The sequence below is a fragment of the Apodemus sylvaticus genome, chromosome 14 (assembly GCF_947179515.1).
Source record: "Apodemus sylvaticus chromosome 14, mApoSyl1.1, whole genome shotgun sequence".
Taxonomy (NCBI): Eukaryota; Metazoa; Chordata; class Mammalia; order Rodentia; family Muridae; genus Apodemus; species Apodemus sylvaticus.
The window spans coordinates 52,676,142-52,700,523 of record NC_067485.1 but is presented as its reverse complement, the minus strand read 5'-3'; the positions used below and the strand labels follow the sequence as shown (position 1 = coordinate 52,700,523).

Sequence of the window (24,382 nt, the reverse complement as noted above, 5' to 3'; positions counted from 1 at the left end):
AACCGAGATGATAGGAATTTTTCTACCTATATTACCTATTTACATGCCATGAAGACCTTATAATTTAAATATATTTCTTTCACAAAGGAAAACAAGTTCTGTAGAGGAAAAGTTGAAATTATTTTTTAAGGAAAGGAAAGAAATATGGTCTGTACGTCTGGATTACTTTCAATATAGTACTTGTTTTGAAAAATGTATTTTGAAAATGTTCTTGATCGCACACATTTTTTCAGGTATGTGATTGTGCAGACTGATATATTTTCACAAGCTGAGGCCTCTCAATCATTTAATTTTAAAAAAGGAAATCTGTGGGGTTGGGGAACTAGCTCGGTGGGTAAAATATTTGTATTAAAATAAACGTGAATATTGAATTAGATCTCTAGTATCGACCCCCCAGAAGCCAGGCATAGTAATGCACAGTTGTAATCCCAGCACTTAGGAAGTGGAAGCAGAAGGATCCCGGGACTTACTAGCTACCCAGCCTAAATGGATCAGTGATGCCTCAAAAATAAGGTGAACAGCATTTGAGGAATGAAATGTCAACAAAGTTCCTACCTTCCTAAAGTGTTGAATATGTATTCGCAGTGTGTTTTGTTTTAGGTGGACTTTTTGTTTTATTTATTTGTTTGTTTATTTGTTGAATCAGGTTCTCCCTCCCACGTCCCACCCTCTGTCCCTAGCCCCCTCTCTGACTGTCCAAGAACTCACTATGTAAATCATGCTGGCCTCAAACTCACAGAGATGATCTGCCTTTGCCTCCCTGAGTGCTCGGATTGTAGAGATGTGTCATCAGGTCTGGCTCCTGTGTGCCCTGTAAAAGGCTTCCAGATTACAGTCCTGTAGCAGTGAGGTAGAGTAGCTGTTACCTTGAGATCATTGTCAACATTCTCTTAAAGTACTTGACATTTGATTTTTACCATTGAGGAAGAAATGGTAAAAGATGGAGGAGAAATCTAAAGTAGTGTTGCTCTAATTCAAATGCAGTGTCTAGTGAGGTTGGGCTTTTTCCTCTGGAGGTTGTTGCTTTCTTTTGTGACTTGTCCCTTAGTGTTTATGTCTTGGTCATCCATCCTCCCACTCCCTTCATGTTTCTAAATACTGCAGTCAAGCTAGGTTTCCTATGCTGATTCCATATAACAGTGAGGTAAGTATATAAAGTGAAACTAGTGAAAGGAACTACAAGCTTGGACTACCTGGGTCCTTAAAGTACCCACCTGAAACTTTTATCCATTTATATGCGGAGTCTATTCGATGGGGTTACATGGGTGTATGTGTGTGTGTGTGTGTGTGTGTGTGTGTGTTAGAATGTGCATTTTTTTTTTAATCTGACTGCAGTGTATTTGGGAATAGAAGTTCTTTAGGAGGCCAAGATACACTCTGGATTTGTTGCAAGAAAAACATTGATGACTGCAAGGTAAAGCAGTTGAACAGAAGCGGCTTAGATGGGAGTTAGAAGCAGGGAGAAAGGACATCAAACAGGTGCACAGTACAATCAGAAAGCTGTAATCTTAAGGACTGCCACACACTAGTGGTTGTTTTGTATATATTTAGTTGTTTAAAACAAAACCATAGACCTTGTTTGGCAGTAATATGGATGATTCATGGAGGAACTAGTAAAAGTTTACAGTCTAAACAGAAACTAGATTTAGTGCCCAGAAAGGGATAGGTATGAGAAATTTTTTGTGAAAAACTCAGAGGTTAAATTATGTGCTATGTGCCCTATTTCAAAATTATCTGCTCTGATTAGATACCATAAATAAAGTACTCAGGGGTATTTGAACTTGGGGATAATATGAATCATTCTGAAAATTTGTTTTTGTCTAGAAACTTTATTTTCTGATGTCAAATTAATGAAAGATAGGTTAAATGTGACTTTTGCATTTTGGCCTTTTACAGATTTTGTTGGGGTTTTCTTTTGTTTGTTTAGTTGCTTGTTTGTTTGTTTGGTTAGGATTTGGGTTTTTTGAAACAGGGTTTCTCTTGCATAGCCGTGGCTGTTCTGGAACTCATTCTGTAGACCAGGCTGGCCTCAAACTCATAGAGATCCTCCTGTTTCTGCCTCCCAAATTCTGGGATCAAAGGCTAGTGCTATCACTATTTGGCCTTTTATAGATTTTTAATCTTTTTAAAATTTTTTTTATTTTATGTATATGTGTACAATGTCTTCAGATATTTCAGAAGAGGGCATCAGACCACAGTACAGATGGTTGTGAGCCACTGGGAATTTAACTCAGTACCTCTGGAAGAGCAGTCAGTCAGCTTCTAGAGAGTCTCTGGAAGACCACTGAGCCATCTCTCCAGCCCCCGGTTTTTAATCTTTTAAAAAGACACTTTGAAACAGAAATTAAAAATTAGAATTTAAAAATGCTAGCTAGTTGTGGTGTTTCACAGATGCAATCTAGCATTTGAGAAATAGAGGCAGGAGAATGAGTTTCAAGTTGAGTTTCTGACCAGCCCAGAACCATGACCTTGTCTCAGACAAAAAGAAAAGATTTTTCTTCCTCTGTCAGTTTTTACTTGATTATGAACTAGAGACATGTGGGAGGCAAATTGCATACCTGAGGTAGTGCCTTATTTTAGCTATGGGACTGGGTGGTGATTACATTGCCTCTATCCTGTCACTAGAGTACACTTACTGTTAATATCATTGGCAATTTTATACAAGAATTTCAATTATATTACAAATTTTACTCATTTAGAGTTAATTCTAGCAATGGCTATAGCTTTTAATGTGAGAAAAGTGTTTCTAGTCTCTGAATTTTTAAAAAAAATAATATTTAGGGCAAAGTACTGAATTTTCTGTATTGTCTTCTCATTTGCTCAGTATCTGTGTGTCATGGTGATGAACATTAAGTCATATTATAGGGCTGGGATGTAGGTCAGTAGCAGAAGTGCTAGCATAGCATGCACAGGTCCCCAGCACATCACAAGAAAAGACAGCCTGAGTGTAGTGCTTGCTATATTAGCAGCAGGTGTTCAAGGACAGTGGGCCAGCTTAATCCATGAGCATGCAGATTTATGTTGAAGATAAATTTTGTGTTTATAGAACTCATTTTTGGTACAAGATTTGTGATAGAGCAATGCAAATATTTCTTTAGAATTGAAATGCCTTTTTACAAGTACTTTGACTATAATCTATTTTGTGGAAAATAAAGTTAGCCATATAGAAATTCTTAACAATATTAAAATTGTTATAATTTAATATTTTTTAAATTATTATAGTAAAAGAATCTGTCTTCTAATTATTTTAATTGGTTCTTTGAGAAGGTATCAACATGTTTCTTTTGCATTTTAGACTGAATACCCAGAGCATACACCATATAAAAACATTGCATTTAATATGATGAAAATCCTTGGCCCTCAGTAATTTACTTTTGAAAACATTTTGAGTCAGTTCCTACCACTGTAGAAAGATAAAATGGAATCCTTATTGGAATTCTATGTAAGCTTGTAGCTTGTACGCTTAAAAGCTAGCAATAAAAAGAAAGTTGTAGCCTCTCTCCTGTCTTATTTTTAAAAATGAATTTTTAAAACTGAAATAGAATCCTCTCTATTAGTTAGTACAACAGTGAAAGGTGAGCTATATATATGACTTGTTTCAGAACCTTTTTTTCCTTACTAAAATGTTATTTCTGATTCATTCTTTAGAAAATTTGGCTTGTAATAAAAAAGTTTTAGCTGACGAGAATGTGTGTGTGTGTGTGTGTGTGTGTGTGTGTGTGTGTGTGTGAGAGAGAGAGAGAGAGAGAGAGAGAGGAGTGATGATAGTGTCTAACATGGAGGTTCTTTGATTCATCCCCCCAAACTCAATAACTATCACTTATGGTACTACTAGTCCTAAACTGGAACCTTTATATGCATTGCCTCACTCAATTCTTCCATATTTCTGAGTCATATTGTAGTCATTTTATATTTAAGGAAAACTGAGATGCAAGAGGTTAAGTAACTTATAGTCGGCCCGGTATGGCTGTACATGCCTGTTGTCCCAGTACTGGGGTGGTGAAAGCAGTAGGATTAAAAGTTCAGAGCTAGTCTTTCTCACCTTTGTAGGTGTTGAATGCCAGTCTGAACTACGTGCTAGAACCCTGTCTCAAAACACAATAACAACAACACCCAAAAAGCCAGGATTCTAACTGTGGCCTAATTGATTTTCTTACTGTTTATTATCTGTTATTTATGCCATCTTGTCTTTTACAGCTGATTCTTACAACAAAACTTACTTGTTTTGAAAACCCTTCTTATGCTGGCATAGATGCATACATATATGTGAGATTCCAGAAGCCTATAAACCAATATGTTAGTTGTACATATTTCTGGATACTGAGTTTATGGGATTTTAAATTTTCAAATGAAATTTAAAATTTTGTTTCTATTTATCTGTATATTTTACAAGCATGTGTGTTTTATTTGTAATAAACTTTTTTATGGAATATTCTTGAGTTTACTGTACTTGAGATGTCATGACTGACTTGCAATTTATGTTACTTATTTATAGATCAATCAGCCTTATTTCCTCAATGGAAATTTAGTCACTATGATGTGGTAGTTGGTGTGTTATCAGCTCGGAATAACCATGAACTTCGAAATGTGATAAGGAACACCTGGCTGAAGGATTTGCTGCAACATCCTACCTTAAGTCAACGGTGGGTTTTCTGAATTATTTCCTTACCTGATTCAAGAATTGAAAAAGAACAGAAACTCCTTAGTTTAAAATAGGATGTATTATTGTAATAATGTGCTAAGGGCCCAAGTTCCTTCTCTGCATGAAAATTTAAGGCTGCAGTGAGAAGCTGGAGAGAAAGGCGTAGTACTGAGCTACCTATGGTGGCAAGACACCAGGGCTGTTCCAGAGAACATCCTCTTGGGGTTCTATCAAAATGTCATTTTCTTGATTGGCTGTTGAAGTAAATTACAGTCACTAATTTTCTTGTCACTAATAAGAACATTTATAGATTTCCTATCTTCCTCATGGCAGCTTCCATTCCTCTTCCTTATAGGTTTCCTCAGTACATGATTGCAGTAATAAATCTTATAACCTAGCAAGGAAGGGCCTCGGAACCTTCTCCAGAGCTTGTGTTCCTATTGTCTTTCCTGCCATGCCCAATCAGAACATGCCAGCAGCCACTCAGACCAAAGTCATGGTGTTATCTTTTCCTTGCTTTCACTTCTCACACCAACCACTCGGATCTTGTTGGTACAGCTTGTAGGCTACACCCGTTACCACTGCCTGCTGTATCTACACTGCCTTCACCTGTCATTTGGATTATTGCCAAAGATCCTCTGTATGGATTGCTTGCTTTTCTCTTAGACATATTGCATATTTAGTTTTCCATATAGCTGCCAGACCAGAATGATCCTCTTAAGATTAGTCAAATTTTGTTAACTTTCTATTCATAACTCTCCATTGACACGTGTGTGTGTGTGTGTGTGTGTGTGTGTGTGTGTGTGTGAGTGTGTATGTTTGTGTGTCCTCATACTCAGGCATGCACACACTTTCCTATATCCATTGTCTTTTCTGATTTTATAATATAGTCCTATCAGGTAGAGAGAGAACTTTAAGTTCTTCCTCAGCTATATAGTGAGTTTCCAGTCTAGGCTACATGATGCTTGTCTCTAAATAAGTATAAGAAAACTTCCAAATTATTGCAGTCATTCAATCAGTCTACGTTTCTTTCTGTATAATCATTTCACTGTGTTTCCCTTATACTCCTAGGATTGATTTTTTTTAAATGCATACAAAATAATGGTGGTTTTTATTATTATAACATTTTTAAGTTTTCATTGTGCTTACCTTCACCGTCTCATGCTTCCTATGATGAGTCCTTCCCACTAAAGAGTCTACCGTTCTGTTTTCACAACACACACAAAGTCTGGGTTCTGCATGTGAGAAAAACCTGTGATACCGTCTTTCTGGTTCCCTCAACCACTCTTTCTTTCCCCGCCTCCAGTACACTGCACAAGCTTCTGCTTCAGAGCCTTTGCTCTTGCTTTGACCACTCTTTGACCAAATGTCTTCATGGTAGCATTCCTTCAAGTCTCTGGTAGATTCTACCCTAGCTAATAGTTCAGATTAAGTAGCTCTCCACTTCTCCATCACTGTCTTCCCCTGCTTGACTTTATTATTAGATGTATCACCAACTGGCATGTATACTACATTTATAAGTTATTTATCACTCCCCACTAGGAGCTAGGCTCTTTGAGTTTATTCTCCTGGTGGATCCCCAGTATCTATAACCTAGCTTGGCCAAGAATAAAATAGATATTGAACGACAATTGAGTGAATGCCTAAGAACTAAAAATAGTGAGTATAATTTATACCAGTAATTCATTTGCCTTTGAAGCAGTTACTTAAATGAAGTAAGCTTGTGGTTTGTTTTCTGAAAATAATGGATTATCTATAAAAAACAGATTCAAGACCAAAAGTAACTTTCTAGGGCATAGTAGTTACATGAATTTGTAAGGTTATTAAGAGAAATTTAAAAAGGTGAGTATCATTTAGTTAGCATATTCACTCATGTTTGTCTATATCTTTATTACAAATCCTACCTGTCTACATAAGATGTTCTGCCTAGCTGTCCAGCAGTAAAAGATAGTGCATTCTGTGCTTATGGGATTCTTTGGTACCTTGAGTTTTACCAAAGGAGTCAAACAATGTTATTTATATTATGAGGACTGTGTTTGATTTCAAATCTCTGTAATAGGCTGTAGTTTGTCACTTTAAAGTATCCTAAGAAGGTGCACGCACTGTGTGTGTTAAAACACAAAGGTGCAACTGGAGTCTAGGAGCCTTGAAGTTTAGCACATATAGGTAGGTTGATAGTGCAGTATTGGAGTACTGTGGAGGTACAATGGAGATATATGTAAAATAGCCTGGAATAAGCTGGAGAGCTGGTTCAGCAGCTAAGAATACTTGCTGCTCTTCCAGAAAAACTTGAATTCTGATTCCCATACCTTCATCTGGTGCCTTGCAACCTCCTGGAATTCCAGCTCCAGGAAATCAACGTCCTTCTCTGGCCTTTGCAGGCACACTAGTAGGCAGTGCCGGCAGACAGAAATGATGAAATCATCTTGAAAACCATCAGTCACATGTAGCCTGGGGCTGTGGGAGGTGAATGTTGGAGCAGAGGAAAAGTCAGGAAGGCAGGAAATGGCAGCAGACTGTACAGGTGGGGAAAGGAACGGAGGAAAGGCTGTGGCTGAGAGAGGTCAGCAGTGTCCCGACTAGCCCATGGCAAGCAGGTGTGTAATGCCTGCCGACTGTTCAGACACGAACTGCTGAGGAGTGTGACTACTTAGTGACTCATCAGAATCTGTAGAGGAGCAGGAGGTGTCGGACTTGCGAGTTGTGAAATGCTCAGTCAGTGTGCTAAGTATGATGAGAAGAGAAAAAGCTCAGCCGAGGTGTCTGGGCTCGGGTGCTTTCAGGCCGTGGTGTGCTCTGTAAAGGGTTACTCAGTGGCTCCTGAAAACAGTGTATTCAGATGTACTTAGGTTTATCACAAGTTTCTTAATATAAAGACTTAGAGCACATAATTGCTAGTTAAGAACATGCAGTACTCGGTAAAATTAGTAAATTCTATTTGGCTAGTTAATTTTCATAGAATCCTTCTTTTTTATCAGTATATTAGATTTGTAGTAAATTTATGGGTGGAATCACCAAAGGAATATAGCTCTGAAGAAAATATTTGAGGTTAAAGAATAAGACTTAAGGCTGGGGAGAGCATCGCAAGCACCTACTTGCTCTCTAGAGAATCCGGAAACAATTCTAAGCACCCCCATGGCACTTCACAACTGTCTATAATTCCATCCCAGGGGGCACAGTCCCCTCTTCTGACTTCCATGGGAACTGCATTGCCTGTGGCACACAGATGTTCATGCAGGCAAAATACCCATCCACATAAAAAAATAAATGTTCAAAATTGTTTTCTGCTAAGCTGTATCTGTACTTTATTCTTAGTCAGTGAAGTCAGTGACTCCTTTGTTGGATCATCTAATAGTTTTTGGACATTGAAAACGTATCCATTTTTTTTAATACTATTCAGAAAGTAAAGGCTGGAAATCTATTATATGTAGGCTTAATCTGCACTAATAACATTTTCTCATACTTTCAGTCTAGACAAACAGTGTACAAGAAATCAAGTCCTTATTGTTTATCATTTTCTGTGGTTTATTTTCACAAAGGCCAGTTTCAAGCAACTACTGTGATGTAATTGGGCACAGAATTGTAAAAAGATACATTGCCGCTATTCTATCAAATAGATAAAAGTGTAAATAACCCTAGTAAGAAACCCAGAAAGTGGAGAACTTAGTGTTTCCTTGTTTTACATATATTTAGTTGTTTCTGTAAATTAATAAAGACTGTACATTTTCAAAATTCCTGAAAATTTGACAACTGTCTCTCTTAAGCTAGCACTTCAGAACTCAGCGCCTTGTGGGTAATCTAGATGACAAGGCCAAAGAACTTGAGCACTGATTACTTAGAAGTTGAGTCTACACTAGATGTTCAAGTTGAAGAATCATTCTTGGACCAGTTACAGCCTTAGGAATAAATAGTTGTTGCCAGAGGATAGAGAGTAAGAAGAATGAGCAGATCAAGGAGAGGTGAAGGACAACAGGTAACCTGGGTAACAGATCACAAGGTAACCAGTGACACAAGGTTTGAGAACGGTAGGGACAGAAACACTAGTGAGAGAAAAGGGACATTCTAAATGCAGTTTCTGAGAAGTTGATGTGAAGTTCTGAAGCAGTACTGTGAATCTGCTGTTAACTGACATGGGCATGTGCTAGTAGCCAGGCCAAGTATTTGCACCTGCTTTAGTTCTACCGAAGAGAGCTTGGATAAAGTCACTCAGTAGTTAACAGCCCTTGGGTTGCATGCCCTCTCCTTTTGTTAGGCCAGAAAAATAAAGTTAGAAATCAGCCCTCATAAATGATAGGGCCTCAGAGGTCTGAAATGAGCATGAGGAAGTGGGAAGTGTGAGGTGAAGATCTGTTACTGATTTTAATGCCAACCCCATCTCTCAGTGTGCTTGTGAAGTTCATAATAGGTGCCCGTGGCTGTGACGTGCCTGTGGAAGACAGGGAGGATCCTTACTCCTGCCGACTGCTCAACATCACCAATCCAGGTGCGTTGTCCACTGGGTTGCCATTCATAAGTTCATTGTCAAGTAAAAGGTGCTAAATTTTATGGGAGAGTCTATTTTTAACCAACAAAATATTTGTCATCAAAATTTATGCTCTAGCCTTTCTGGCACACTTATTAGTCACTCAGGGAGTCTCTGAGATTATTTACTGACACAGATTTTCAGGGCTATTCTTCAGGAAGTCTTAGTGTATCTGAAGAATTAGATTACTCATTGTACAAGGTTCTCTAGAGACACAGGACTCATATTGTAAGGAAATTTGTTATGATGACTTACAGTCTGTAGTCCAACTCCCCAACAGTGGTCAGCTGTGAATGGGAAGTCCAAGGATCTAGTAATTGCTCAGTCCCACAGGCTAGCAGTTTGAGCTGGTGTTCTGTAGAACTAGATTCCAACAGATGTGCTGGAGGGAAATGCAAGCAGGTGAAGAAGAGGGAATTCTTCCAATGTCCTTATGTGGGTCTCCAGCAGAAGGTGTGGCCCAGATTAAAGGTGTGTACTCAGGATCTGGTACTTGTTTTGTACCAGGATGGCCTTAAACTTAGAGATCTCTTTGCCTTAGTCTCCTGGTATTAAAGGTGTGTACTACCTTGCCTAGGCCTAAGCTTTTCATAGCCACTATGCCTCAAGATCTCCTTGCCAAGATCCAGGTCAGAAACTTGTGTCTCCCAGCCTCAAGATTTGGATCATAGGTGAGCCCTCCAATTCTGGATTGTAATTGATTCCACATATAGTTAAGTTGACAACCAGGAATAGCCACTACACTCATAGACTGCTGAATTTTGAACTTTTGGAAAACTGGTGATTTTACCAGTTAATATATAATGGCCATAATATACATATTGTGAGTTAACATTGATTTTGAACTATTGCTAAAGACCAGGAATCCCAGCAATAAGGAACCTAAAGTAGGAAGATCACTTCTGCATTAATTAACTTAAAAAGTTAAAAGTCATGAACTATTGACTAAGCTTCTGCAAAAGAAACGGGTTTGAAATGTGTCTTAGTCAGGATTTCTATTCCTGCACAAACATCATGACCAAGAAGCAAGTTGGGGAGGAAAGGGTTTATTGAGCTTAAACTTCCATGTTGCAGTTCATCACTAAAGGAAGTCAGGACTGGAACTCAAGCAGGTCAGGAAGCAGGAGCGGATGCAGAGACCATGGAGGGATGTTCCTTACTGGCTTGCTTCCCCTTGCTTGCTCAGCCTGCTCTCTTATAGAACCCAAGAGCACCAGCCCAAAGGTAGTACCACCAACAAGGGGCCCTCCCCACTTGATCACTAATTGAGAAAATGCCCCACAGCTGGATCTCATGGAGGCACTTCCCCAACTGAAGCTCCTTTCTCTGTGATAACCCCAGCCTGTGTCAAGTTGACACACAAAACTAGCCAGTACAAAATGTTAAAAAATATTTTATTGCCAGTAAGTGGTGTCTTACACCTTTAATCTTAGTACTTGGGAGGCAGAGGTAGGTGGATGTTTTTGAGTTTGAGGACAGCCAGGACTACACAGAGAACCCTGTTTCAAAAAAAAAAATAATAAATTATATTCCTTAGAATTAAGTTTGTGGAATATGGGTGAGGCTGTATAGGGTGATGCTAATGCCGTTTCCTGTTGCCAGAGAGGCTGTTACCACTGAGTTAGCATTTGTTTATGTTCAGCTGCTGCTCTAAAGGAGGTTTTCCAAATCTCTGTTCAGTGAACTGGGCCTAGATTCTGGTATTTTAAAGTTTGTTAGGTCTTCATAGTTACGTATATCTCCCTTTTAGAAGTTTGATAATATGCAGAGGTGGTCTGTGACTGTCTCTAAAGCCAGCTCTGCCATATTCTAGCTGTGTGGCCTCCTGATTCTGTATTTCATCATCTGGAGCAAGGACTAGAGTCTGTAACTGTACATGTCTGTCATTGCAGCCCCTGGGAGGCCAAGGCAGGAAAATTGCTACAAGTTTGAGATCAGCCTGGCTACATGATGAGTTCCAGGTCAGCCTGAGCTACAGAGTTAGATGCTATTAAAACAAAAAGTACCTATCCCATGGAGACTCGTATGTAGGTCATGGTATATCATAGGTACTTTATTAAAGAATCTGACTTTTTCAAAGGTTATATTCCAGCTCACTTTTTAAATAAATTGATCATATATTCTAGTCTATTTATAAAGCAGAGGATTATAGACAAAATTTTACATATAAATGTGTTCTTATGAGGACAGGTTCTATTAACTTTTATGTAGAAAGCAAAAGGATCATAAACCTCATCAGATGTTGTGTTGTTGCTAATGCAGTAGCTTACAGAAAGTTAAGAAGTTGAAAACTAAATTAAAGGCAAACAACTATATACAGAAACCTTATCAGGGCTGGAGGGGTGGCTTACTGGCTGTGTGCCTACCAGTGTGCAGGCTGGCTCCACCCGCAGCACTTGTCATGTGGACCTTACCATCTTTTAAGTGCTATTTCTAAGAAAGCAGTGGGTGTTCCATTAATAGAAAACTTTCATCATGTAATACATAAACAGGTTTTTAAACTGCACTGTTTAATGTAACTATATCTTATTACCTCCTGAGCATTTGGGTTATTTCAATACCTAAAAGTCATGATGAACATTAATCATGCTGCTGCAAGTCTAGAAGTCTTGATTAATATCTGCTATCAAAGCAATAAGATTTCCTGCTACAGGCAGCTTGAGCTTAAGGTACATTTTTAAAGATAGAGTTTAGGAATAACGTGACCTGCTGTTTTTAATACATATATGCTTCTACTTTGGATAGATGCCATTTGTCTCCTGAAGATATAGATGTAGATATAGATTGATTATGTATACAGTGTTCTGTCTTCATGTATGCCTGTGTGCCAAAAGAGGACACCAGATCTCATTGTAGATGTGTTTGTTGAAAATTGAACTCAGGACCTCTGGAAGAGCAACCAGCGTTTACCCTCTGAGCGTCTCTCCAGCTAGTGCTCTGAATACATTAGAGAGGAAAGCTTGCTGCTATCCAGTTTGGATGTTGGCAGTGCTTATGGCAAAAATCTGTCTGCCCCCTTCCCCTTCATTGTTTGTCTGTTAGCAAGAAGGATGCAACATTTCCTGTTAGTCTTCATTTTATTGAAAATCTGCCAAGTATCAGGACTGAAATGGGGGGCCCGAAGGCCCTATGTGTACAAGGTTAGGCCACATTCTAGAGTCTGTTATAAAGCAGGATTATCTTTCTTAAGATATCAGTGAACTTGATAAATTCTGACAATGCAGAATTTTGTGTGTAATTGTGTTCTTTTGAGGCAAGGGATCCAGTGGTTTTCTCGTCTTTTTCTTCCCAAGACAACATTTCTCTGTCTAGCACTGGCTATCCTAGAACTAGCTCTATAGACCAAGCTGGTCTTGAACTTAGAGATCTACCTGCCTCTGCCTCTCAAGGGCAGGGATTAAAGGCGTGCACTCACTACCAAACCCCCAGCCTTCCACCACCCCATGATCCAGGGTTTTTGATGAGAGTTTTTGTGCTAGAAATCAAAACCAGAGCCTGTGTGTACTAAATATGTGTTGCTACCCCAGTAAACTGGACTCACAGCCCTGATATAACTGTATAGACTGGTTATACTCTATGCATTTACTTTATAAGTAAAAGTGTATATATACATTTCTTTAACTTGTTGGGTCATCAGCAGAGTTTGAAACCATAGTTCTAAAAACTACAGTGAATGTTGCTTTTAAAGTAGGTTTTATATTTTTCAGATACTTTTTGGGTATCATCTGTATCTTCCAATCCAATGGCCCATTTATAGTAATTAGAAAGGCTTACTTGAAAGAGACTATTGACTGTGGGTATAGCTCTGTGCTAGAGTTCTTGCTTAACATGGATAAAGCCCAGGTTCAGTTCCCAGTACTGGAGAAAGGGGAAAGACAGGCCAGGGAGCCAGTGAACCAGTAAAAAGAGCATTGACTTGTGAGTCATTAAACCCAAGTCTGACTCCTGAGTCTGTAATACTTTGGGATAATTACTTAGTGTCCTTTAGAGCTATAGTGTCTTAACTGACAAGTGTGGCTCCTCCCACACAGTGAGTAGTTAATGTATAGTTGTAATGGGCGGTGATGTAGTAGGTGATCAAAATCTGATTTGCTTACCTGCCATAAATATTGTACAACCAGCTTCTCGGTGTTGCTTGAAGTGACTTGAGTGTATACTGCTGGTGCTTTCCTTTCATGCCATAAACTTTTAATTCCTTAATAAGAGGTGCCAGGCGGTGGTGGCGCACGCCTGTAATCCCAGCACTCTGGGAGGCAGAGGCAGGCGGATTTCTGAGTTCAAGGCCAGCCTGGTCTACAGAGTGAGTTCCAGGACAGCCAAGGCTATACAGAGAAACCCTGTCTCGGAAAAAAAACAAATCCAAAAAAACCAAAAAAAAAAAATTGGATTTGTAGACCAAGATCAAATTCCTAATTGTTTTACTATACTAAGTACTGTTTTTATTGTCTTTATCCAGTCCTCCTATGCAGATGCCCCGCAGTTGACTTATATTTAATATTGACCAATGGGGAGGGGGGGTGTTTGCTCGTGTGTGTGTGTGTGTGTGTGTGTGTGTGTGTGTGTGCAGAAGTCTGAATTTTATTTATTTGGTTATATAAACCCTATTCTCATTGTTTGTTTAGTTTTGAATCAAGAAATTGAGGCATTCAGCTTTCCTGAAGATGCCTCCTCATCTAGACTCTTTGAAGACCGAGTTGTCAGCGTGCGCTTCAGAGTTCTCTACCCAATCGTGATTACCAGTCTTGGAGTGTTCTACGATGCCAGTGATGTTGGTTTTCAAAGGAACATCACAGTCAAGTTGTATCAGACAGAGCAGGAGGTGTGTACTGGCATGGACAGGACTTTTCTTCTTTCTAAACAACTTTTCTTTGTGGATCCAATAGATTGAAAGACTAAACCACTCTCTGTCATTGTGTGACTTCCAGCTTTCTTCCTGTACTGGTTGAAGTTATAGACGTTGCATTGCAATTCTGGTCTGGGGAGAGATTATTATAGATTCATGAGTTATATGTACCCCCCCCCCCAATAAAACTAGTTGAGCTGGACTGGAAATTCCCAATATAAATTCTTCATAGCTTCATTAATGAAGGTGCCAGAAGCATGAGTTAGAGAAAAGACAAAAACTAGTGCTGTCAAAATTGTCTAGCAACCAGTAGAAGAATAAAATTAGATCCATATCTTTTTACCTTGCATAAAAGTCAGTTCAAACTGGATCAGAAACCTTAATTTAAATCTTGAAACATCTCTGGGAAAACACTTCAAGACATAGATACTGGCAACAAATTTCTGAATAGAATCCCAATAATATAAGAAATAGCCTCAAGAACTGACAAGTGGACTATATGAAACTAAAAGCCTTCACAAAAAAAGAAATTTATGAATAGTGAGAATATGACAAAATTAGAGAAAAGTTTTTTAAGCTATAGTTCAGGGTTGACATTTGAATATATAAAGAACTATGAAAATTAAACATTAAAGAATCTGCCAGTAAATGAATGACCAGTTGTCAAAAGGAAAAATAAAAATGTTTAACATCTTTAGCCATCAGATCAATAAAAATTTCACTGCAGCCTAGTTAGAATGATTAGGATCAAGAATAACAAAAAATTCTGACAAGTATATAATGGAAGAGGAGCCCTTATCCATTATTAATACAGCCACTGTGGAAACCTGTGTGACCAAATCACACACAAATCCAGCTATGCCACTCCTGTGCATATACACAGTGGACTTAACAGCCTTCTGCGTAATATTCTCACGTCCGTGTTTATCACTGCTCTTTTTACATAGCAGAGAACAGATGAATAATGAAAATGGGATACAAACATATGATAGAATTTTACTAAGTGATAAAGAAAAATGAAATTGGATAAAAATGGATGGAATGGATCTAGAGAACATTATGTTAAGTGAGGTCACCAAAGCTTGAAAGATGATACCACAATATATTATCTTTCGATATGGATCCTAGCATCTTTACGTTAATAATTGGGTCAGTTAATTTTTGTTGTTGTAGGTTTTCCTTTTATGCCTAGTAACTAGTAAGTCCAGGTACTGTGTATCATCTATTATAGGACCTCTTATTACATCCCTCAAAGATTATCAGTTGCTTTTTGTTTGTTTTGCTGTGGCAAGCAGTTAAGTTGACTGGAGGAGACCCTAGACTGTTTGCAGTTGACAACAGCTGAAATCATACTTGGCTCTTTTTGCTCTTAGTTGAGCTGTCTGGATTCTGCTTCTGATGCATGTTACATGGATTAGCCTCCGATCGGGGCTATTTATATGAAGAATTTAAAGCTCACCTTTCTCACCCTCCAGGCCTCCCTCACCCTTTCCCTTCCCCTACCTGCATATGTATGTAGATCAACTTTTACTTGAGTTTTCTTAGCATCTATCTGATGTTTTTATCCCACCAGCATCCTCTGATTTTTTTTTTAAAGTTGATATGAGTTGTACCTTCAACAAAGAGCACTAAGGGGAAGATGGAGTAGACCCGGTCTCCCTTTTTCTGCTTTTGATTCTCTTCCAGATTTTGCCTGAATTTGAATTTCAGCCTCCTTCAGACTTTCATGTTACTGGTTTGTTTTTGTTTTTTGAGATGGGGGAGTCTGTTTTGTTTTGTTTTTGAGATAAGGTATCCCAGCTGTCCTTAAACTTGAAATCTTCCTTCCTGTCTTAGCCCCAAGTACTGGATTGCAGGTAGGTATCATATCTGGCAAAAATCCTTTTTGTGTTTTTCCAGAGTTCATTGCTATCTATAGAATTGGTTTGCTATTACTAGAAGCTTCATTTCAGTTTTTGTTGGCTGGTTGGTTGGTTTAAGTTTTGTTGAAGTTAGACATGGTCAAACACAGGACAGAAATTCCAATGTTCAAGAGGCTGAGGTAGGAGGTTTTCTACAAGTTCAAGACCCGTCTAATCAATGAAGTTAATACCAGGTCAACCAGGACTCTATAGCTTGGACCACCCTCCTTCCCTCTCTCCCTCTTCCTCCGTGTGTGTGTGTGTGTGTGTGTGTGTGTGTGTTTGTGTGTTTGTGTGTGTGTATCCATCTATCATCCATCTATTCCCACCGAGTCCAGTTAGTTCTGTATATATAAACATGGGCTTGGGATCATCCACTGGGGAACCTACCAGTAATCATCTTCAAAACAAAAGTGAGGGGCTGGAGAAATGGCTTAGTGGTTAAGAGCACTGACTGTTCTTCCAGAGGTCCTGAGTTTCAATTCCCAGCAACATATCCAATGAGATCCAATGCCCTCTTCTCTTTGGATGTGTATGAAGATAGCTACAGTATATTCACATATATAAAAATAAATAAATATTTAAAAAATACAAATAAAAAACAAAAGTGAGTCTCCTTTCCCAAAGCCAACTGTCAATAGCTGCACAGCTAATGGTAGGACCCAGCAGCGCCCCCATGCTAGAATCTGAGTGGCCTGATCTTGTGCAGGTCTTGTGTTGGTAGGCACTATTATAAGTTTTAGAATCTTTGAGTGGCCTGATCTTGTGCAGGTCTTGTGTTGGTAGGCACCATTATAAGTTTTGTGTGAAACAAACATGTCATGTCCAGAGGACGGTGTTTCACAGCATTCTTCCTCATCCTCTGGCTCTTGTGTGCCATTCCTGGGTTGTGCTAGGGATGATCATATACATCTAAAGTCCCAGCACTAAGGGAGCTGAGCTTGAAGATCACAAGTCTAAAAACAACCTAAGCTACATAATTAAATTTTTGTCTTAAAAGTAATAAAATTGCTAATGCTGTTAGCAGTGTTAATAAAAGATTAAATGTCAGATTTGCAACTTGTCCTGTTTTTACTCCTCCTAAAGAATGTTTAGTTTATGGGCTTATCAGTTAAGAGCACTGGCTATTCTTCCAAGGGTCCTGAGTTCAGTTCCCACTGTGGTAGCTCACAATCCCACATACCTGTAATCCCATGGGATCTGATGACCTCTTCTGGTATGCAATGTACACACAGACAGAATACCCGTATACATAAAGTACGTAAGTAAATATTTTAATAAGAATATCTGGTTTGTTAATATGTCAGTAGACATAAATGTAAGAGAGGAAACACATTTATAATTGTGGTTTCTGTTAGAATAGCTTTCTCAAATTTATGGACTGTAGCAATTTAGGTATTACTATGGTAAAAATGTAAAAAAAATGTTTTTCATGGAAGAGCTGAAATGATAGAAAGATACCTAACATTTGCCTAAAAGAAACAAGAAAGTACATATTAAACAGTACATGTCCTGAGGGTCAGTCCTCTGTTTTACATGTGTTCTCTTCTGAAAGTTCTTACTGAAGAATTCCGTGCACATTTTGTTTTCCAAAGAGACCTTTGAACTTACAGTTTGTTCTTAGGTGTGTATGGTGAGTTAGTACAATATGTTGGTTCAGTCATGTCAGGGTAGGTTTTTGAAGGCTATATGAATTATGTTTAATATTTGAGATCTGAATACCAACTTTGATTCATTCAGGCCTGATAGCTCAAGCCTGCAATCCCAGCTGCTTAGGAAGCTGAGGCAGGAGGATCAAATGCATTCTTAGCAACTTAGCAAGACACTGTCTCCAAAAAGGACTGTGTGGCTGCCTGTGGTAGCACAGTGCTTATAGAGGACACAAGGTGCCAGTAGTGATGTAAAACAAACAATATAGCCTTTAATAACTATGGCAATAGCGCTAGAAAATCGAAAGATGGAGCTGGAGAGATATAGCTTAGTGGTCGAAAACACTTGTAGCATAAAATAGACCTGAAAAACAAAACAAAACGATTTTAAAACATGGAAGTTGTTGAGATCACAGTGAGCGTGATGAGAGCATTGTGGAGCGCACTTGAGCATCAGTTGCATATACAGTGTATAACGGGAAATACTGTCTTTGTTTTCTATTCCTCCCTCCCCACCTTGCAGGAGGCACTTTTCATCGCCCGGTTTAGTCCTCCAAGCTGTGGCATACAAGTGAACAAGCTATGGTATAAGCCTGTGGAACAATTCATCTTACCAGAGGTATGGCTACAGAGAAGGCCAGTGTAGTTTTTGTAGGCATGTGTGCTTTGCTGCACCACATCTGCTCTGTAGTATGGAGGCAGCAGTACCAACAAAGCCTGCACGAAATTTTGCAGTTACAGCAGCAGAGTTTCACAGCCATGCTTTTAAAAAAGTATTGCCTGTTGCCATGGTTAACTTGAGAACTCTGACTGTCTTAGTGACAAAGGGTAGTACTAGGTCTTAATAAACAATACATCATTTGGGTAAGTTTTACTTGGCTAAAGAAATTAAACAAAACATGTTGGGCGTGATGCTATACGCTTTTCATCCCAGCACTCTAGGGGCAGACAGATCTCGTGAGTTAGAGGTTAGTCTGGTCTACAGAGAGAGTTCTAGGACAGCCAGAACAAGAAAAGAGAAAAAAAAGTACAGATAGGATAATAGGCAGTATTTTCAAGTTAAGTAAAACTTTAATAACAGTGAACACCTGTGATGTCTGAAAACATTTTTTGTCTCCTCTGAGATGCTCTACAACATTCTTAAATTTTACATGCTGGAGACCATTATGGCTTGTAAGGTGCCCTATTGCCATCCTGAGGGTTTCCCCAGTGTAGTCAAGGACTGTGCAAGGCAGGTCTGAGCCAACCTATTCATAGAATCCACTTCTGACCTTAGTGCTTTGTACCACAGTAGGGGTTAGGGGCCTGGACAATTGTGTGGGTCCTTGGAAACTATTGATTGTTATGCTATCTCATAGCTGAGTTAAGATGCAAAAGCTAGACCATTAACACTTCCCCAGTAGCCACTAGTTTCATGGTGGTATTCCTTTTAGGGCAACAGCAGAGTCACAGGTTTTATAGTGACATCAGAAGTAGTTGAATCAACATTGTGTGTTGGTTTTATGTCAGTTTGACATAAGCTAGAGTCGTCAGAGAAGAGGGAGCCTCAGTTGAGAAAAATGCATCTATAAGGGCTATAAGCAAGTCTGTGGAGTATTTCCTTAGTAATTGATGGGGGAGAGCACAGCCCATTGTGGGTGCTACCACTGGGCTGGTGGCCTTCAGTTCAGTAAGAAAACAGGCTGAGCAAAGCCATGAGGAGCAAGCTGGTAATAGCACTCCTCCACGGCCTCTGCATCAGCTGCTGCCTTCATGTTCCTGCCCTGTTTGAGTTCCTGTCCTGACAACATTTGATGATGACCAGTGCTGTGGAAGTGTAAGGTAAATGAACTCTTGCCTCCTCAACTTGCTTTGGTCATGGTGTTTTATCATAAAATAGTGGCCCCAACTAAAACAAGAAGCTAATTCTGTATCAGAGGAATCTTGTGGAAGGAACTTGCCCTCTTAGGCTGTGTCTCTTAGGAGGTAGAGTTGCTGCACTAGGTAGTCCAGAGGGCTTTGAGGGGACTGACATGTGATTTTATACATGTGGACCACTTAAAATGTGCTGCCAGCATCATTGTCTATATGCAGAGCAAAGTTCCTCATGAGTCATCCACTTGCCAGACAGAGGACACTTAACCAGGGTCTGAGGCTGGCTTGTAACATTGGACTGTGGGTTCCAAAATGACTAGGGTTGAGATGGAGAAGCTTCTTGATGGAGGAGTGTCTAGGGGTCGGGCCAAAAGGAGGAAAGCGGGTTTTAATGCTTTCAGTTAATCACAGGTTTATAGTCTGCCCCCTACTTTCAATCACCCATAGAAGCATTTTCTTGGTGTGGAAAAAGCATTGCTTTCCCTCAAAGTGCTGTTGCTCTTGAGAAGTGCTGCATCCTTGTGCGTCTGTGGGGTCTGTGATTTCTCTGTTTAGGACATGTACAGCAAACAAGTATGTGGGGAGGACATAGCTATGGAGATGCGACCCACTTGGGAGACTAGGCATTCACAGATGGTGACTCTAACTTTTTTGTAGGTTTGTACTTTTTAAAAGTAAAAATTTAGATAGGAAACGGTGCCAATAGTTGGAGGATCTTTGTTGATTTATTTGTTGTTTTTGTCAAAGAATAATAATTAATTTTTTGAATAATTAATTTTTTTAAAAAATGTAACAGAAGTCCTGTCTACACCAGCAAGAACAAATGAGTACTGCTCTGTTTACCTTGCATTTTACAACTAAAAAATAGTTTTGTAAATTCTTTGAGAATTTATTCAGTTCACTTTGATTATATTTACCCCTCCCACAAATTCATTCATGATCCACACTTACCTTCTTTTCACTCAAATCCAAGTCCCCTTTTTTAAATTTTCTAAATAAATCAGAGGATCCAATTTGAGTGGTCTGCACACTCCAGAGCGCGCTCCACTGGTGCTCACCTGCAGGGCCTCACCCTTAGGGAGATTGTTGACTCCTCCCACAAAAACCACTTCAGCTGTCCATACTTAGAAGCTATTTGGTTCTGTTTGCTGTTGTTTTGAGGCAGGGTCTCACTGTATAGCATTCGTTACCCAGGAACCTACGCTGTAGACCGAGGTAGGCTGGCTCCCATCTCAAGTTCTGCTTGCCTCTGCAGGCTTGAGTGCTTGGCCTGGAAGGAACTTTTAAACTTTAAGGTAAATATACTAGATAATTCGTTACTTTTGAAAAATACTGAGAAAAGTAGAATTGTTTATTAATGTGGGATGATTTTTATTTCACGTATTTTCTAAAAGGCTAATAGATACATAATAGCTTTATAAGATATAAACCTCTAGAACTTTTGATATTAATTTCATATCATATGCAGCTCTTTTTTTTTGAAATCTGTCTTGTATACATGGTTTGTTCTTTGGTTTTCTTTTTTCTCTACATCAAACCTAATGGAACCCAATGGGCATGGTGCTTATTTGTGTTTTACCAGAAGAGTGAGAGTAACCCTTGGTGCAATGCATCTGTGCGGAGAAGCAGACGAGCGCATGTCGTTACTGCCAAGTCGCACTTGTACAGTAGATAGCTGGTGTAGCATATCAGTACACCTTGTCACACTGTGCTCTTTTGTAAAGTGTTCATCCTGTGGCCTGCCCACTGAACAGTAAACCTCTGAGAGAGCCACAAGTTTAAGTGAAAACTACTATGCAGTTAAAGTAATTGTTTCTCTAATTGTATATTTTTGTTAGTAAGCACTTGAAATCTAAAACTGTTTTACTAGAAAGCAGATTAGTTATGCAGCCGAATCACTAGGCACGTTACTGTTAGTTTCATGGACACTTAAGCACTTTCTTTGTTTTGAAAAGTGAGTCAAGTCATTTCTCTAGGTCACAAGATGTTGTTATTGTTCATATGCTTTAGCTCCTATGTTGTTATGGATGAGAAATTAGAAGTAATAGATAACTTTTACTATTTTGTGAGATAATTTGTAATTCATTTTCCCAGCCTATAACCATGATTTTTTTTTCCAAGTTAGTAATTTCATTGTCTTCAAACAGAGTTGCTAGTGATTGTTTTGGATTAGAAGGTTCCTGGTTTTATGAAAACTATAATAGAAAACAGAAGGCGGTGGTGGCACACGCCTGTAATCCCAGCACTCTGGGAGGCAGAGGCAGGTGGATTTCTTAGTTCGAGGCCAGCCTGGTCTACAGAGTGAGTTCCAGGACAGCCAGGGCTATACAGAGAAACCCTGTCTCGAAACAAAAAACAAAACAAAAACAAATGCAAAAAAGAAAACAGAAGGGTGTATGTGAGGTGTAGCAGCCAGCTGTGATTTGGCTGGGGATGGGAAGAGTGCTTGCTTCAGCTTTACCTCATACAGCTTTAGAGAACATCAAGGTCTTTTGAACCAGTAGACATGTACAGAGATGATCATGACCCAGTTATACACTAAAGGGAGTTGGGTACCAGGAAGAGCTACCAGCAGAGAGCAAACCAGATGCCAAATGTCATTTGAATTGGGGACAGAGAATGATATATTCTGTTTCCATACCTTTTCTGTAGGTGTAAGGTAAAGTTTTCACAGATACCTATCCATTGGTGTGGCTGCATTTCAACTGTTTTGACTCTTGGCCACCTGCTTTGCTTTACGCGGCACACTTGGGCCATTTCATTCATTCCTGCCCAGATGTCCCTAGAAAGTTCCAGATGTGCTAGCTGATCCTGCACATTCAAGTGGTATTGTCTTCCTCCCAACCATTTTCATTGCCTGTGCTTTCAGGCTTGGGTTTAAGGTTTTCTTAAACCACCTTAACCAGAATTGTGGGATTTGTGTTCAGATCTTAGACCTAAGTCCTGTCCATTCTAACCTGTCAAGGTGTTCTCATGACTTCCACATTTTACTGGTGTTAGAAAAGAAAGTACAGCATAAAAAAGGGCAAATGACTTGCCAGGAGACGGGTGCGTGAAACAAATGTGGAATAGCACTTGATTTGGACATTGAATTTGACCATAGCAGTAGAAAATTGAGTTTTGAAGTGATGTTTCATCCAGGGAGATGGCACTTTATGACAGAATCTTTTTCTCCTTCATAGTGTTACACTGCCACTTAGATTTTGTGTGGTTGCCAGTGGCAGATTGTTGGAGGTCAGTACTTAAACTTCACTCTTAAGCCCTTCTCAGTCATTGGAACGTGATTTCTTACGTAGAAGAGGAATTATAGTTCAATCTCTAGGCAGTTCTGTGAGAACCTGTGTTGATCAGTTTTACAACAGCTAGTTCTTCTCAGCCTTGGCCACTCTGCTGACACCCTCCAGTCTCCTCTCTTCTAAGCAAAGGATAGGATCATAGCTCCACGGTGGACAGAAACGCATCTGGCCTACTCAGACCTTAACTTTCCTAAGCCTGGTATTACAGTCTGAAGTGCTTATGATTCTGAAGGTGTTGTGTTGTTGAGTCCCACTTTTCTGACCTTAACTACTTCAAGACTTGTTTGCTTTTGTGGTAATCTGAAGTTCTTTCTGAACAATATCTACCTCAGTATCTTCCAAAATGCATCTTTTTCATTAGTGATTCTATTGCAAATGTTGATAGTATTTAAAGATAATAGCTATTCTACTTTCATTCTATGTTCAATGTATAATGAACCATGGCTTGGCAAGTGTTATGCAGTCACTTATTAAAACCATGTTAACTAGCGCCTTTTACTTCTTCCTAAGCTTTATAGGAGAGAGAGTCCAATGAAGCTGGGAGTCTCATCCTTTGCTAATGACCTTATAAAGTGATAAAAATAACTATTTAAAGGCAGTTTCAGTATTTACTAAAATAAACACATAAACACACTTTTCCCCAGTAATTTCACCTCTGAGTATTTATTTTAAATGAAGTATTGGGGAAAAAGAGACATTTATATCAAAGCATTCCTATGTTACAGTAGCCATTTGATTTGTATCAAGTGTCTCTCAGCAGACAACAGCTGTAAATCAAGCTGCATGTTACACCCACATTAGAAAGAACAGCTTTAACAGTTGTAGCAACATTTGGAAATTGACACAGCAGAACAGCCAGGCAGTATCTGTAAACCCCATAGCCCTGTGGTGATTGAGTTTTAGATATGCTACCATGCTGACAATGTAGTGTTCAAGCTGTGACTTAGATTTTTAACTGATGCATTTTGGGGCAGGGGAGATGACAATTTTTTTTAAGCTTCATGTAAATACTTTCTTAAAACAAAGTGACAGGAATAAACTAATTGATTCACTATCATTTTCCCCCAAAAGAGCTTTGAAGGTACAATCGTGTGGGAAAGCCAAGATCTCCATGGCCTCGTGTCCAGAAACCTGCACAGAGTGACAGTGAATGATGGAGGAGGTGTTCTCAGAGTCCTCACAGTAAGCTATGCTTTGTTTGCCTTGGTTAGAAACATTAACTGTTCTATGTGAATAAAATTCAGAATTTACTCTCATTGCAGGCAGTTTCAGGCAGAGGTTTCAAGCCTGCACACTCGAAAGTGTTCCCAAGTCCTCGTAGTGAAGGTGCACAGCTTGAGTTGCATGTTCCTATAACTCCAGTATTCATGAATAACCAAGTTTTGCCTTAATGTTGATACATTTTAAAGTATGATATTTTATTCCTTAACATTTTAGTGAGCATTTTTTAGAAACATTTGTTCAGAAGTTTATACGTGTGTTCTCGGCGCCCAAGGAGGCTAAAGCAGCAGGATTGTCCTAAATTTGAGACCAGCTAGGTACAGAGTAAGAAGGAAGAAAAGAAACATTTCTTCCATAGTTGGACATTTTACCTTGATAGCAAAATGTTAGTTAAAATACTCTCTACCAAAATGTTAAGCTGAGCACAATGTTCTGTGCCGGTGCTCCCAGCTCC

General features: G+C 39.2%; 1 protein-coding gene across 1 annotated transcript in view; it reads left to right on the top strand.

Moving 5' to 3' along the window:
- The window catches only part of B3galnt2 (beta-1,3-N-acetylgalactosaminyltransferase 2), a 39,291-nt gene that overhangs the window by 6,000 nt on the left and 8,909 nt on the right, over window positions 1-24,382 (top strand). Inside the window, exons 2-6 of the mRNA XM_052156201.1 lie at window positions 4,496-4,643; window positions 9,025-9,125; window positions 13,787-13,983; window positions 18,081-18,176; window positions 23,779-23,889. Coding sequence (XP_052012161.1) covers window positions 4,496-4,643; window positions 9,025-9,125; window positions 13,787-13,983; window positions 18,081-18,176; window positions 23,779-23,889 — 653 coding nt within the window. The remainder of the gene's footprint in view (window positions 1-4,495; window positions 4,644-9,024; window positions 9,126-13,786; window positions 13,984-18,080; window positions 18,177-23,778; window positions 23,890-24,382) is intronic.